The following is a 16,918-nucleotide window of genomic DNA, read 5'->3' as shown; positions in this document are numbered from 1 at the left end:
AAAAGCCAACGCAAGCACTCATACTACATGGAAGTAGTAGAATTGGATGTGTGTACCAGGCTTTAGTTTCAATATTCTGTTCAAAGTACTGGCACCACAGCCAGAAAATTAGCAGAGTTCTGTCCCCCTACTCACCCATCTCATACCAAGTGTACTTTAAAATGAGGAATAGTAATGGCATAGAAATAAGTTATTCAGGAAACCGATTTCCCTCAGTCTTTATTTTAACATCAAAAACACACACACACACACATATACATATACATATATATATATATATATACATATATACACACACATACACACACATACACACACATACATACACATACACATACACATACACATACATATACATATACATATACATATACATATACATATACATATACATATATATATATATATATAGAGAGAGAGAGAGAGAGAGAGAGAGAGAGAGAGAGAGATATATATATATATATATATATTGGTAGGTAATCCCACCCTCCCAGTGAGGTTTAGCCTAGGCCATGATGTCATGCAGCCTTCTGCCTCAGAGCACTCTGGGAGTTCATGTGACATTCCTGCAGAGGAAGAAAACATGCCAGTGATTCACCTTGCCAGCTGTAAAGATGCCATCAGCTGATAAATTTAAGAATAATCAGGATGAGGTAAGATTTTACAATGGGTAAACACTGACTACATGCTTTCCAAAATATGGTTAAAAAAAAAAACAACACATTTATTCACCAAGTTATATAAGGTAAAGTTGATATGAGGACTAGAAGGCCAATTAAAGAGTAACCGTCAGCCATAAAATCAATTCTGTTTACATGGTAAACAAGTAATAAGGATGCTAACCAGGCAATCCAAAAGTTAAAATCACTATTTTTGTTGATAAATCATCATTCCCAGTTTACCTGACTTATTTAATACACACTAAATTTGGTATGCACAAAGGAAGTTGCAGGGCATGCTGGGTTGTCTTTTTGCTTCTCTACTTTCCCCTCAGACTTAACTAATGCTGCCTGATTGGCTGAAGCCTCTTTCCCTCCTGTTTTCCCCTCCCACACTTCTGATTGGCCAATATTTCTCATGCTGAGACAATGCGCTTTCTATAGTAAAGGGCGGGCAAATCAGGCAGAGGAGAGTAAGGGAGGAAATGACATCAGGATTGGCTTCAATAGCCACAGCTAAAATGGGAAAGGCCAAGAAGGATTTTCTCTTTTTTTACTGTAGACAAATCACTAAAATCAAAACCTGGACAGTGCAATACATGTTAAGTAGAGCAAGTATTTATCTCCTTGTATGTGTTTTTTTTTCCTGAGATAGTATGGCTGACAGCTCCTCTTTAATCTCATTAGTAAGAGCAAGTGGCTGGCCCAGTTTAAAACGGCATACAAGCCAGTATTGCCCATCTCCTACTTATCAATGTAGTTCCGATCCAGGGTCATAACTAGGGTGGTGCATCAACTGCTGAGGGGCCCTTAGTGTGAGCCCCCCCCCCCCCCAACTACTAACCTTCCTTCTCTCTGTCACTCCAAATCTGTTTTTGTGGCTACACTTGTTTTGGGGGTGAAGATCCTGATGACCACACTTGTTTTAAGAACCTTGCAAGATGGCCCCCAGGACTGTGAGGGTCACCAGGGGTTGGAAAGGGTTGTTAAGGGGCTCCAAAGTTTTTGGAGGGCCCCATTAGAGATTATACCCCTGTACCCATCTCCACAAACTGAGGCCTGGTAAGGTGCTGAAGTTTATATGCTCTACATTACAGTTTAACCTTTTCCTGCCCCGCAGTATGTGGAAGGGGTCATCTCATCTGGGTTGCTGTCCTGTAGACAATTCATTGGTGGTTATGCCCGTTCCCATCACCCACTACACACACAAAAAAGTAAAAACACCAATACATTTGCCTTGTAAAAAAAGTTTTTATTAAAAGAAACAGATATAATTAAACATTAAATAAAACTGACCCCCGAAAATTCTGATGGTTCAGAATGTAACAAAGATTCTTATAAATATTCATAAGAAACAGTTTTATAAATAAAAAGGCATGCCTCAAAACTAAAAAAAGAGAAACAAAAACAAATAAAACAAATACTGAGGCACAAGTTACATAGATTAAATTAAATAAATTAGGACATAACCAGTGAACACTGTAAGGTACAGGCTGTACCTAAGATTTTTTTTTATTCTTTTTTTAAACCAACTGGTTCTATTAGGCAGAGTCAAATTTGTATCAGTGCGGGAATGATCAGAAAGTTAGGAGTGAGCATTTAAGATCATCATCTTGTATCCTTAGAAAGGACCTGTCAGAAGGGAATTATTAACTTTAATAAAAAATTTAAAGGAGTGATCAACATTAATCCTGCTGCCCCTTCTTTATGATCTTTAAATGGTGTTCACACTGCCTCCTATTTTGATCCAGTTAACAGGTCAACTGTAAGCCTTAAAAAAGGACACAAGTGAGAGTTACAAAAATAATAAAATACAAATAAAATAAGCCATTGCTTTTGATATTACAGTGATCCCCAAAATCAAGATGTTCATTTTGAGGTCTGAAAAAAAATAGAAATGTAAACTTTCAGAGACCTCCCTTCCCCCATGACCTTAGTTAAGTTTGCTGCCAAAAACTACGTTAAGTCTTAATTGGGTTTCTCGTTCTGTATGGAGACTAGGTCTAAAAGCAGCAGCCTGTAGGGTGATGTAAGGTGTGCAGATATATTGTGTAAACACACTTTGCAAAAACACAAGTGGAAAAAAGGTCAGCAACACATTTAATAACGTTTAAGGCTGTAAAGGGGAGGGGGGGTGGAAATAAGAAAAAAAAAAAAAAGTTTGAAAAAAATAAAGGATTGCAATGATTCTACCTCATTGTCAACAGGTTTCGCCACTTGACATTTAGGACATCACTAGAGAAAAAAAAGTGACCAACCGGTTTCGCCACTTGAAGTTAAGGTCATCACTAGAAAGATGACCGACCTTGCCCTCAGATTTAAGGTCAGGTATACATTCCTGTGGAGTTGATGTCTGCCTTGCAACCCTAGAGAATACAACCATTGCCAGGGTAGTTCATCTGTGCTGAGGTACCCCAGGCATCACCCTCGTTACTGTGCCACAGACTGTCCCCTTAGCAGCAAGGAGGGAGATATACAAGTATTTGAAAAAACAAAAAGTCCTCCACCGATCGTACTACAGGACAGTGTGGAGCTTCTGACTGTCAAGGCAGACTTAAGACTGATTTAGCTCTGCGCAACGCACATTTCAGCAACTTGGACCATAAAAATAAAAATCTGAATTCGTAGACTACACAGCCAAAGTGGCATTTTCTTTATATCACTATCACGTGTTGTAATAAGATCTGCAGCCTTTTGAAATATCTGTTGACATTTTTGACAAGTGCATCCTCTTGGCTGGACAACTCCAGGACTGGCTAGACAGCTGTTCTAGAAGGAAAAGATTTAAAAAAAAATAAAAATGCCTCGTGTATTCTTCTAACCAATACTGATCTGTAGTTACGGTGTTTGAGTTGATTATTGCATACAACATATTAGGCTACAGTATGAATTGAGGTGAAGCTCACTCAACGATGGGCAGGTTCATATTGGTGGAACACTAGATGGTTGAGAACCCAATGACCTACTTCAGTACCCACATTCCCAGCTCCAGCCATCCTGTCACAGGTATGTGGTCTTACGGTCACATGATGCTTGGAAGCCACAAGGAATGGAAACATGAGATTCAATAACCTCATCCTGGCTTCACAATGGCTGCAGCAAATTGGCAGAGCTGGGAACTCCAGATCGGGATGTGGTCAAAGAAATGTCAATGGGTGATGAAGTCTACCTGTAACTAAAGTATCAAGTCTGGTGGAGTTGTCCTTTAAGTGGATGCACATACAAAACAAGCACCTGTTGATATGGATGTTAACAGCGAATAGGACCGACTACAGAGTCAATAAGCAAGGTAGAATATCAGCTTGCTAATACAGCCCCCTCATGACATAGCAGGCAATCGGCATATTACTTGCTAATGCCCCCTCATCAACTAAGTCTCTCGGAAAAATAAGAGGGGATCCTCCAGGTATAGTCCACAGTCCAAAATCACCACGTTGCTTTGCAAAACAAGTCCCTTCCAAAGACCCCCATCGAGGTATATCACTCGGGTGGGACAGCTCCTTCCACCCCACTGGGAATCCAAGCTTGTGGGCTGGACACTCAGGCCCACGCCAGCCCGCCCACGTCGGGACTGCGCAATATATATTTTCCCCGTGTCGCTCAGCGAGCGTCTCTGTTTGGGCTTAGAGGCTCTCCTGACTTGAGCTGCTGGAATCCTGGTCCAGCTTCCTGGATACTTTGCCACTGTCCTTTTGGTCTAGAATCTTTTGCTGTGACATCCAGGGGTGTGAAAGGATCTGTTCCAGAGATGGTCTGTCTGAGGGTCTCTTTGATAAACACCACTCAATCAAATCCTGGCAATCTGCAGAAATAAGAGGAAAGAACTTAGCACGGTCTATAGAATCAACATACACACAAGAAAATATACGTTTCAGTTTGCAAGAACATTGGGCCTAGTTTATCAAATGGAAGACCTAGCCACACCATTGCCCGCCGCAATCAGTTGGGATATCTTCCCTCTCTGGAAATTCAGTAAAAAAAAAAACAAAAAAAAACTGAACGGTTAAAATATCCTCCCAGCCTCCATACAAGATAGGGACTGCATCTTTTTTTCTGGATATCTTACATTTAAGATCTTGAGTGTCAGACTTTACTAAACAGTTTGTGATTGGATAACCTGCTATGCCACACCACCTATCCCATCTTAGACTGTAGCAATAAGCATTCTCTTAACAATTAGTATAAGAGGTCTTGTGGACAAGCTTACCTCTGGATACTCTGCAGCGGTACTGGATCTTGCCCTTCAGAATTTCATCGTCATGTTCAAAGGGGATATCGCCACACACCATGTCATACAGCAAGATGCCAAGAGACCACACTGTCGCTGAACGCCCGTGATATCGGTGGAATCGGATCCATTCTGGTGGGCTGTACACACGTGTACCTGCAAGAACATAAGAGGAACCTTTAGATCTCAGATATCTAATAGATCAGTATAAAGTCTTTCGATTATGAACAGGTTGACCTTGAAAAGCGACTGTTTGGGGGTCTCAGAATAATAGACATAATCAGGGGTGTGCAGTTCAATTAGAGCAGCCTAGTTAAGTCTGGTACATAACGGCAATTTTTATTAGCCAATCACTGACCAATTTTACCACCTCCATATAGCACGAGATGAGCGAGTTTACCTATACTGTCGGCTCCATGGTATTAAAAAAAAAAAAAAAAAAAAAAATCGGTTGGCCTTCCATGCAGGTGGTAAAATTGGCTAATCATTGACCAATCCAAGTTGAAAATGTATACCAGACTTCAGATTAGCTATTCGTCCTAAAATCCCTAAGGGCTCTTTCACACTAGGCACCGATCCATGCGTTTTGAGGGATCGCTCCTAGGAAACGGGGCAACATGAAAGGCTATTGACTTTCAGGTTACCTTTCACGTTAGACAAATCGCTCCAGAGCGTTACATTGCAACGCTTCTGGGAGCTTTAAATCATCTGCCGCAAGAGTTTCCCTGTGGGGTGAATTAGCGTCACTGAACAGTCACACCGCAACTCCCCAATGTCACGCCATAGCTCATAACACGTGCACGAAATCAGGGTTGTGCATGTGTTATGAAATATGAAAGGGCCATAAATAAACTTTAATCATTTTCGTGACCAAGTCTGGTTCAAAATATTTAAGGTGAAACTCCAGTGCAGCTGGGAAAAGGGTGAATCACTGACAAGTGGTGATAATGCATAGAGCTGCACTGAGGAGATGGTATTTGTGTGTAAACAATTGTACATTGTTTACCATGTGTTTGTACAGATTGATAAGATAAAACAGGAAAATGCTAGATGGGAGTGTCCCAGCCTCTAATCACTAGATTAGTGCACTGATAGCAGCAGACTTCTGTACACTCAATTACTCATGCAGGAAGAATGGAATTTGTGGGCATTCTTCACTCCAAACATAGTACTGTTGCCACAGCTGCCATTAAACGCAATGGGAACAATGTAGTTTGTACTGATTCCAGGAATGGGCATGTAAAGGTGCGTACACGCCGGACTGGAGGCAACGACGGGTCCATCGTTACCTCCCGCTGGGTGGGCGTGCCAACGACAGTCCAGCGTGTGTACGCACTGTCGGCGGACTGATACGGCTGCTTCTGAGTGATCCGCCCGGCGGATCGCTCAGAAGCAGCCGTATCAGTCCGCCGACAGTGAGTACACACGCCGGACTGTCGTTGGCACGCCCACCCAGCGGGAGGTAACGACGGACCCGTCGTTGCCTCCAGTCCGGCGTGTGTACGCACCTTAAAGAGAACCCGAGGTAGGTTTGAAGAATATTATCTGCATACAGATGCTGGATCTGCCTATACAGCCCAGCCTCTGTTGCTATCCCAAACCCCCCTAAGGTCCCCCTGCACTCTGCAATCCCTCATAAATCACAGCCACGCTGCTGACAAACAGCTTGTCAGAGCTGGCTGTGTTTATCTCTATAGTGTCAGTCTGCTGCTCTCCCCGCCTCCTGCAGAACTCCAGTCCCCGCCTGCATCCCTTCTCTCCCTGCTGATTGGAGGGAAAGGACGGGGGCAGGGACTGGAGCTATGCAGGAGGCGGGGGAGCAGCTGAGACTGACACTACAGATGTAAACGCAGCCTGCACAGCGAGGCTGTCATTTATGAGGGATTGCAGAGTGCAGGGGGACCTTAGTGGGGTTTGGTATAGCAACAGAGGCTGGGCTGTATAGGCAGATCCAGCCTCTGTATGCAGATAACATTCTTTAAACACACCTCAGGTTCTCTTTAAGTCAGTGAGGCTCAATGGACACAGATAGAAACCACACGAGAAAGAGGACTAACCATCAAAGTCTGTGTAAACTCCGTCCCGCAGCTGTGCGCCAGAGCCAAAGTCTATGAGCTTGAGTTCCGCCGTCCTGAGGTCCACGAGAATGTTCTCGTCTTTGATATCCCTGTGGACGACGTCGCAGTTGTGGCAGTGCCGCACAGCCTCCACCACTTGCCGGAAGAAGTTAACAGCTACTTCTTCGCCAAGGGCTCCTCGTTCAGTGATGAAATCAAAGAGGTCCTGTACAGGCTCCGGTCTCTCCATGATGATGATAAAGCCATCTGGACGCTCATACCAGTCCAGGAGCCTGATGACCCCGCGGCAGTTGGACGACACTTTTTTCAGAAGGTAGATTTCCAAGGGAACCAAAGTCCCATTCTGTATTAAGAAAAACAAAAAAAATACCCCATTAGTTTAAAGCGGAAGTGTAATGCATAAAATTGCTGATTTTTTTTTCTACAATATATAATGACTTATGCTGGAAATACACCATGAGATTTTTTGGCAGATAGATTGTACGATAGATCATTTCCAACAGGTCTGATCTTATTTTCGATCATTTTTCTGATTTCACATAGAAGTGAATCAATTAGAAAAATAATTGGAAAATTGGTCAGACAGTAAATCTGCTGAAAAATCTCATGTATTCCCAGCATAAGCCTCTGCCCATTGGAAAATCAAATGCATCAAAAGGTGGCAACATCTTCAGTACTGGCAAGTGATCTCTGTGGAATGTGCATTTACAGTAAGTTCTAAAGCCAGTAGAAAAAAAAAAAGTGCTGGGTAGGGGATTCTGCACAATAAACAGCCTAGGCCAAGCATCACTGGAGGGCGGGGCTACACAATATAAAGAAATATATGACTATAGCAAGTGTGATCCTAAAACCAGGATTTTTAACATAAAATTGGGTAGCCTGAATAATTTACCAAATTTCACTAGGTCATTACGGTTCCTCTAGGCTAGCCTATTGCTTCACCCAAGGGCGGTATTAAGTCATTTGAGCATTTCCTAATATGACCGCTTACCATATGCTTGAACTCTCCGATCCGGTCCCTGGCAACATGTTTGATTGCGACCTGTAAACAAAAACATAACCCGTAAATTACGCGGCCTGCCAACTAGTAAAAACTTACAAGGTTATAAACGTGCATCATTTCAATGGAATGCAGCTGTTTGTTTTATTAATCTATAAACATGTAGGCATTCCTAAGAGTATATACAAGCTTTACATAACAGCAGCAAAAACAGGGCTGCAGACTAAAAACAAGATAAGCACTCAATAAGTGTGCATACACATTTAATATTTTGATTAGCCAATCACTGACTAATTTTACTACTTCCATGAGGGACAACAGATTTTGAATACTAGCTACAGATTGTGTCGATAAGCTCTTACACTACATTGAAGTTGGAAAATTGTCCAATCAAAATTGGTGTGTACAACTGGTACACACCAGCAGAGCTGTTGCGGCAACAGATCAGTCCAATCCATTACAGGATCAGAAGCAGCAAAACAGTGCGTTTACAATGGCACTCTTCACCACAACTTTGTTAGGGTCCCTAAAGATCGGTGGTCAGCCGAATAGAAATGGCATGAGATGACCATGACCAATTGGAGTTACCAGCGTGCCCAATAAGTCATTTAAGGAACTGTAAATTTTAATTCCTAACAGCCAATCTGTTCATTTGTCAATCTGGAGTGAATATTGGTTTGTGTGTACCAGCCCTAAGAAGCCATTACCTCTCAATATCCTGGACCACTCATCTAAGCCATTTATGGACACGCCCTCTAAAACTGTAAGAGGGCACTAAACAATGACTAATGGGCATGTGCCACTTAAGCTTATAGACAGCAGCTAAAAAATTAAATCAAATCTGTGCAATAAATAGGGAGGGGCTTAAAACCTTGCCACATTAATGCCATTTTTATCCTTACTATAGTTAAAACCCTGAAGTGATGTTATACAATTTAGTAATGCACTCATAATCCAGACACAAGGGTTAAAGGGATAACCACACCACAATGTCCACATACTACTAGAAGATGAAAATAATCAAGATTACTTACAGGCAGCTTGTCTGCAAGTCTGACTCCGGAATAAACTGTGCCGAATCCCCCGGTGCCGATCACGGAGCCCACCTGGTAGCAGTCCTCAAAGGGTTCTTTGACTGTAACGAAAAAAAAGATAGAAACTGGTGAGCTGCGGTTTGAGGATGCAAGATATTCATATCACAGCATGACGATGTTCTACCTGCAAGGATACTATGCGGAGGTACAGCAATAATATCCATGGTAGTGCTATGGCTCTGCTTGTGGGCTGTGAGGTCTGAGCAGACCCCCATCGCGTTATATCTGCTTGCGTATTTAAGTGATGATCTCAGAGCATGAGTCTCTTACTCATCACCAGATATTTCATAAAACGTATATACGGCGGGTGAGTCATGATGCAGGGAGGCTGTGATGCTGTCACGACGATTCCTTCTGCATGCAAAACTTGTTTGTTTGTGTGCACAGAGCAGAAACGCCACTCACAGCAGCATCTTCTCCTAGAAAGCAGCAGGATCAGGGAGACTCCCTGCAGAAAAGGCAACCCCCCTTCCTCCTCCCTTCCCTAAGCAGGGCTTTGCGGGTATCCCAGGAAAACCCCTCCCTTAGGAGGAGACCACCCCACCGCCTGCCTGCTGCACCACCAGCTCATCTGCAAAGCCGCCCCCACCTCAGCCAGATCAATGGCTGCAGCCTCACACTGCAGGTAGCCCAATCAAGTGCCCGGCACGTTCTCTATGGTAGGATGCAGGTAATGCAAAACACAGGAGGGGGAGGAGGGGAGTGCAAGGCAGCCATATAACAAGTACTAGCTAGGCATAGATAGATCTAAGGCACGAAGCATCAATATTGCAGACATATCTCACTGGCATGAATAGATCATGTGTAAAATGACGCACAGACGCAGCTACAACCACTGATGCTGTTATCTAATGAGGACACACAGGTGGAACTGTCAGATCTCTTTATGCTGTACCCCCAATGGCTCTGACTGTCCATCATATTGGTTATATACATGCAGGCAATAAAAAATAAAAAAAAAATATATATATATATAGATATAGAGATATATATATATAGATATAGAGATATATATATATATATATATAGATATAGAGATATATATATATATATAGATATAGAGATATAGAGATATAGATAGAGATATAGATAGAGATATAGATATAGAGAGAGAGAGAATTTTTTTTTTATTATCGGTACAACTAGCACTCTGGATAGCTACAACAACCTGAATTGATCACTACTGTAAACAAATACTGAACACTATATACATACACCACACAGGTAAAGCACAATAGAAAAATCTAATTAACAACCCCCAAATAACCAAAGCCCAACCCCCCCCCCCCCCGACAATTTCAGCAGCACTCCACGTGCAATCTAGACACACCAATGACCACTAGTCAAAAAGGGGGGGGGAATAATGAGCACTGCTTATACAATCAGCGCACACCCATGGAGATCTCACCTCTGCCAATATATGGTACCAATCCACACACATGGGAGCAGATACAGTAACAGAGAGCTATGTTTATATCCAGTATTTATGTACTGCACAAGGTATAACAATGTATTGCTATGCCACTGTAACCAGGAGACCAGCACATCTCTGATGCAACATAAAAATCACCTGCAATAGTGGGTGCAAAAATTTACCAAATAAGACAACACCCTTACATAAAAAATTTTTTTTTTACAAGAATCACACTTTCATCTTTCACTACAAATCTACAAAAAAAAAAAGCCACACCATTTCACCAATGGTGCATCCTGACCATCAAAAAAATAAAATAACAAAACAAAAATACACGCCGGCCAATTTCCTATTCCTTGCCATCCAACACTACACATACAACCACACACACATGAATGCCCCAGTTCTCTGATGATGATGATGATGATGGCTATGGCCACTCCACTATTGCCATTTACCTCCGGGGAGGTTCCCCTGCTCATCAGGCACAGAGCAAGCCTTGGACTTAGAGGCTGAAGCTGCCCCGCCAGCCGTGTTGGCATTCCGGTAAAAGTGGGAGAGGTGATGCTCCATGAACGGTCCCTGAGCTGCCAGCATCATGATCGCCAGTTTCCTCCGCACAAACACCACGCGCCCAGCCGGCCGGTAGAACAACGAAAACCTCCACGTGTGGGCTGAGCGCTTAGAAATTCACTGGGCCCGCCCCTCTGTATCCTGCGCGGCCCAATCAGCGCTCCGCTCGCGTCCCGGGAATGTTCTGCACTGGCCAATGGCCGCGCGTCCCGGGAGTTACACTCGCGCGCCCTTAGCCGAGAACAAGCCCCGCCTCCTCTCCCCTCCTACAAGCCAATCAGCCTCCACAGCGGTTCAGGCAAAATAGAAGCGAGAAGGGGAGGAGCTTCTGCTGCTATTGTCTCCTCAGCCCTTCGCAGCAGGACCCGCCTTTTTAAACAGTTCCCTAAACACGTTCACAATGTGGAGTAGTTTTGTGTCACCTCCCTCTTTTGTAACACCTCAGAGTTGGAATTTTCCAGCTCTCCCGTATAGTGCTGGTCACTGTTACACAAGCAGGGGGCGGTGGGCACATTTGCGAAACAATTGACTGTTAATGAGGTTATCGCTGCGGGGCTGAGAGCTGTATGAAGAAAAGAAGGGGGGCTGTACGTTCCCCTCTCCCTCCTCCCCTCCCTCACATTCCTATAGGGTGAGAGTGGGGCTTGCTGGTGGCGCCAAAATCTGGGAGCACATGAGGTAAAGAGCTGCACACCACAGGGAAGGGGGGCTCAGGCTAGAAGGGGCTGGGTGGTCTCTATTCACTCTGTTCAGGCCATGCACCTGGCCACATTCTGCACATCCATCAGCCTTTCAGCAAACTTCTGCCTAGAAACTTTAATATGCAAATGTAATAGTTTCTCCAAGACAGATGCAAAAGCCCCCCCCCCCCCTTCATAAAAGAAAACAATAGCTACCAACATGGCAGTAAAGCCACAAAATGATTACTTTGCGATTATTTAATGACTTTTTTATGCAGCATTTCACAGAACCCACTGAATAGTTCATGTCATTAACTGCTCACAATCTAATCCCTACCATAATCTCCCTATTATGGTCAAATGCTAATCAGTAAAGGTAGCCATGCATGTAGTGATTTTGCTTCAACCGACTTCAATGTGGTTGAAGACATCAAAAGTCGATCGACTAGTGGCCTTTGTGCTACAAGCGATAGCCTATACGATTCACCTTCGCTAATCAATTTGATGGCTGTTGTGCCCCTCTGCATGCAAAATCAATTCAGTTTCTATCGAATGATATGTGTACAGAGGCTGATGCCTATGCAGTTGATCAATATCTTCCATCCTGGTTGATTTGATAGGATAATCGGCCCCTTTTCATCGATCAGGCATACTGGAGCACACTTGATTTCGTTCTCGACTATATAAAGCAATCGGATTGAATGGCCGATTGTACAGCCAAATCACTAGAAGCATGACCACCTTAATAGTTTTTTCCAACATCTGATTGTCGCCAAGAGGTTTGAGAAGACATCCAGCTAACTTAAAAGTATGCCTAACCAAGGAGGTTGTGGAAACTCCATGGCATGCGGAGAGTGTCCCAACCTGGATAATTGTAAACTTTCTGTTACAGTTTCGACAGCAGCATGTCTAACAAGTATTATTACCTCACAGATACGCTACTCAGTTCTAAATTCCCCATTTCGGGCATCCTGTTTCCTGACGTATGGATAATCACATGGTTATCTGCGCAAGCACCTCAGAAAATTAGCACACATAACTAGAATGACCTTAGATTACCTCTGACACAGGTAATTGGGGCCTTTCTCCTCTGAAACGCATGTCTAAACCTATTTTCTAAGGTCAGACGTTCATGAGATTTCTCTCTGTCAGGATTTGCATGCTGTAATATTTTATGTCTTGCCATCTCCAGTGGTCAGCCAGGCCAAAGATTGATGGCAATGGTGACAGGGGCCTATTGGTTACTGATTTAGTGCCCTGGAGAAAAATGAACCCCCCTGTGCTGGTCACATTTGTTGGTGACACTCACAGCAAAGACTGAGGGGCATGGCTGCTTGTCCAATTGGCCCAGTGGAAATACATATGTGAAGATGAGTCACTGACTACAAGGAAAGACTTCAAGTGCTGAAAGTTGTTTGTTTTTTTTTTTGTTGGAAAGCCTGAAGAAGAATTGATTTTTTTTTAATTTGTTGAGTTGGTCAATGAATGGTAACTTCCTTATTGAAACCATATTCACAGCCACAGTGTTTGTAAATTTAGTCACGTGACTGTGGCGTGGTCTTAGGTCAGAGAGCAGACAAACCCCCACCCCCAAATAAAAAATTTGGATACTCTTAACTACAACGTCCGATCTTCATCCATTTGCAATTATAGTAGTCATGACAGAATAAGTAGTCATGACAGAATAACCCCCTCTTTCCCAACTCAATTTTTTTTGCAATATTATTTTCTGAAACTAATTTCTGGATGTGTTTTTTTATTATTATTAAAATTGATAGGCACTTTTTTGTTTTGTTTTGTAGCACCTCAAATTATTTTTGTAAACTCTTGTTTTAGGTTTTCTATTTATTCAGTCATTTTATATTTAGATCACTATTTCCTGTGAGCTCTTGGCATTCCGTCTCTCTTCCTAATTTTAGAAAATATTTCTCAGTCATCGAAACCTGCTCGGTGTACACCCAGCGTAACTGAGACCAATTAAAAAAAAAGCACGCGCGTTTCCAGATCATGTTGTCATTGTGTTTTGGCGCGCCTTGCTAAACCAGATGCCTAACCGCTCTCTCTCTCTCCATCTTTCTCTCTACAGTGAATTGTTTGTTGGGTTTTGATTTGAACTTCATCCACTAGGCGCCAGGCGAGAGCGCTTTGTTGACATTTTTCTTGCCAGCTAGCTCATACAAATTCTGTTAACCACTTATGGCGCTCAATTCATTGCCTCGCTGCTACAGAAATTCCCTGTTAATACCGCCCTGAGCTTCTACGCACTTACAAAACGGCTCATATTCAATAGCCTATTTTCTACTCAGGAATTCCAAATCTGCTAGTTACGCCAGCAGGCTCTGAGTACGCCTTACACCGCCCTCAGCCAAAGACCCAGCAATATAGCCTTACGAGATATATTTGTTATGCAAGGTTATAAATTTCAGATTTTTTTTCTCCATGCTTCATTTAAAAAAACACATAAATAAAAAATAAACAAATAACAACAGTAAAATGCACAATGCACCAATAACATCCAATCCACACTGCAAATCCCCTACAATCTATAAATAACCTGTCTCCTTAAATCAACTGGACCGGCCATGTTATGTAATCGAGCATCTTCTAAGATAGCGTCAAAAATGTGCGTAGCTTGGATTGCACTTTCTCACTCTATGTTGCCTAATTTAATTTTAATTTGTACCGTCGCCCCAAAGCCAAGAAAAAGCCTTGTTATTTTTGCAGAATTGAAATTGCATTATTTTTTTTTCTCAGCATCATCAGAATGTATTGCTAACCGTGTGGTTAGATGGCACAGCTGCTTGCTAAAAATAGAGTTGGCCCTCTGAGGCCGTTATTGAGGTGGCAAGGGTCACCGACCTTTAACCTGGACTTCTCTGTTGTAATTTTATTTGCATGTGTCAAATGTGTACTCTGAAATGTCATCATGTGGTTTGGCAATGGTTAGCTCTCGTTTGATATCGTAAGGCGTGCAAAAAGGGGTGTTTATTATAGGCTACAGGGGTGGCTTGTCAGCTGTTCTGTCGGTATGTTATTATGGTGGAGCTAAGGGACCCCCGCGTAAGAGTTGGTGGTTTTATTTTTGTATTAAGGCAATCCTTTTGGTGCTTCCCCACAGAACAAGCCGGTGGTCTGTGAAGCGTAGTATTGGCATGTTGTTATTATTATGGGAAGCCTAGGTACGCCCATCTTAGGGCTGGTGCTGTAATTTCTGTAGGAAGTCAAGCCTTTTGGTAGGTCTGAGAATCGTCAACCATACAATGTTTTGGTAAGCAAAGGGACCTTCAGTGTAGGGGTTGGTGCCTTAATTGTTGTGTAAAGGCAAGCCTTTTGGTAAGTCTGAGAACTGTCAACTACCGGTATACAATATTTTGGTAAGTAAAGGGACTTCCAGATTAGGGCTGGTGCCTCAATTCTTGTATGGAGGCAAGCCTTGTGGTAAGTCAGTGGACTGTCACCTATACTATTGGAATGTTATTGTTATGGAAAGCCCAGCAACCCCCAGATTAAGGCTGGTGGCTTTATTTTTGTATTAAAGCAAGCCTGTTTGGTACATTGCCAAAATGAAGATGGGACTCTTCAGAGATAAGACATGAAGTACCAGCGACCGGCGGTTTATATATATATAAATATATAATAATCGGACAGATGGTGTGTGTTTCCCCCTGCTTAGCGAGGCGTCCCCAGTGGATACCTCACCCCCACTCTCAGAAATATTACACAGCCGCTTTGGGGGGGAAGGGGGGGGGGATCACAAGATATGCTGGGATAACACTAATTCTGAGGAAAGCTGTCACAGTCTACAGTTACTGAATCCTTGTCTTGTGAATCACATCCTCATACAAACAAATATTTAAACAATCTATCCCATCATCATGCACTCCCAACCAGCCACCCAGCTGCCTGTCAGTTGATGCAGTTCCATACTAGTCAAACAGATCAGTCTACAAGAAAACACAAGGCTACCCATCTAATAGAAAACACAGCTTTTAAGGTTACGCGTTTTTTTTTCGCAGGTCGCGGAGCGTGCAACTCACCGGCTGGCAGCTCGTCTTTGGGAAAGACGGAATTCAAGAGGTAATTATGGATCTTCTGATGATAGATGACTTGTACCGAAGACATTATGGTGGTTTTTAGCAGCGAAAAAGATTCTTCTGAGAAGGTGGCAGCAGTGTTTCTTCAGGCAGGCTGGACACCTCCCTTGCTTTTCTGTATAGTCCACAACACTGACACTTTAGGAGTCCCTGAAGCTGGTATAGTCCAAGTGGAGGAACAGTCCTCTAAGGTAGCAGTGTTCACATTGACTGGAGCTCAAGGACTCCGCAACATGATACTGCTGACAGAGGCAGAGGGAGTGTCTGAGGGCGGGTGAAGCTACACGCCTACCCACTCCTTCAGTGTCAGTGACTAAGTATGGAGCTTGTTTCTCTGGAACTGATGATGAGACATTCTCTGTCAGGCTCTGAGTACTGCAGCTGCTGGGGCGCCTGGGCGAACGCATCCACACCAATCACATTTTCGCTCGTGACTTTTCGGGCTGGACCCACGCCGAGCGACCTTTCGCCTTTAATGACTAATTATTGTCCGCCTTCTTTGTGTTCTGTTGCTATTATTATTTTACAGTTATTATTATTATGATCGCTGTCTTAAAGGGGAACTGAAGTAAGAGGTATACGGAGGCTGCCATATTTATTTCCTTTTAATCAATACCAGTTGCCTGGCAGCCCTGCTGGTCTATTTCTCTGCAGTAGTATCTGAATAACACCAGAAACAAGCATGCAGCTAGTCTTGTCAGATCTGACTTTAAAGTCTGAAACACCTGATCTGCTGCATGCTTGTTCAGGGGCTATGGCTAATAGTATTAGAGGCAGAGGATCAGCAGGGCTGCCAGGCAACTGGTATTGATTAAAAGGAAATAAATATGGCGACCTCCGTATACCTCTTACTTCAGTTCCCCTTTAAGGTGCCCACTAAACGGTACAATTTTTCCACAAAGAATCATGCGTGCGATCAGATACATGGGATCAAGTGGACCGAAAATAAACCTTGCTGGTGTTCCAAAATGACTGAGAACGAGTCAAAGGGCTGAGACACACCGTACGGCGCTTTGCTGACCGTGAGCGCTGCGTCTGTGTTTTTTTTTTTATAAAACCGCTCCCATGATTTTAATAATCGCAGCAAAAATTGATGCG

The 16,918-nt window shown here is 43.1% G+C and overlaps 1 protein-coding gene across 2 annotated transcripts; it reads right to left on the bottom strand.

Moving 5' to 3' along the window:
- Positions 1-1,943: 1,943 nt before the first annotated feature.
- Positions 1,944-16,052, bottom strand: LOC137532289 (serine/threonine-protein kinase pim-3-like). 2 transcript variants are annotated; one of them, XM_068252657.1, is made up of 6 exons: positions 15,764-16,052; positions 9,000-9,100; positions 7,957-8,007; positions 6,945-7,308; positions 4,867-5,043; positions 1,944-4,461 (listed from the first exon to the last, which is right to left on the bottom strand). In XM_068252657.1, exons 1-6 carry the CDS (start codon positions 15,846-15,848, stop codon positions 4,283-4,285), a joined length of 957 nt encoding a protein of 318 aa, XP_068108758.1. In that variant the 5' UTR covers positions 15,849-16,052; the 3' UTR covers positions 1,944-4,282. The 2 variants fall into 2 exon arrangements, with proteins under 2 accessions (XP_068108758.1, XP_068108757.1); XM_068252656.1 differs by lacking the exon at positions 15,764-16,052 and adding an exon at positions 10,932-11,184.
- Positions 16,053-16,918: the final 866 nt, after the last annotated feature.

This window comes from Hyperolius riggenbachi, chromosome 9, assembly GCF_040937935.1.
Source record: "Hyperolius riggenbachi isolate aHypRig1 chromosome 9, aHypRig1.pri, whole genome shotgun sequence".
Lineage (NCBI taxonomy): Eukaryota > Metazoa > Chordata > Amphibia > Anura > Hyperoliidae > Hyperolius > Hyperolius riggenbachi.
This window is presented reverse-complemented; position numbering and strand designations above follow the sequence as displayed.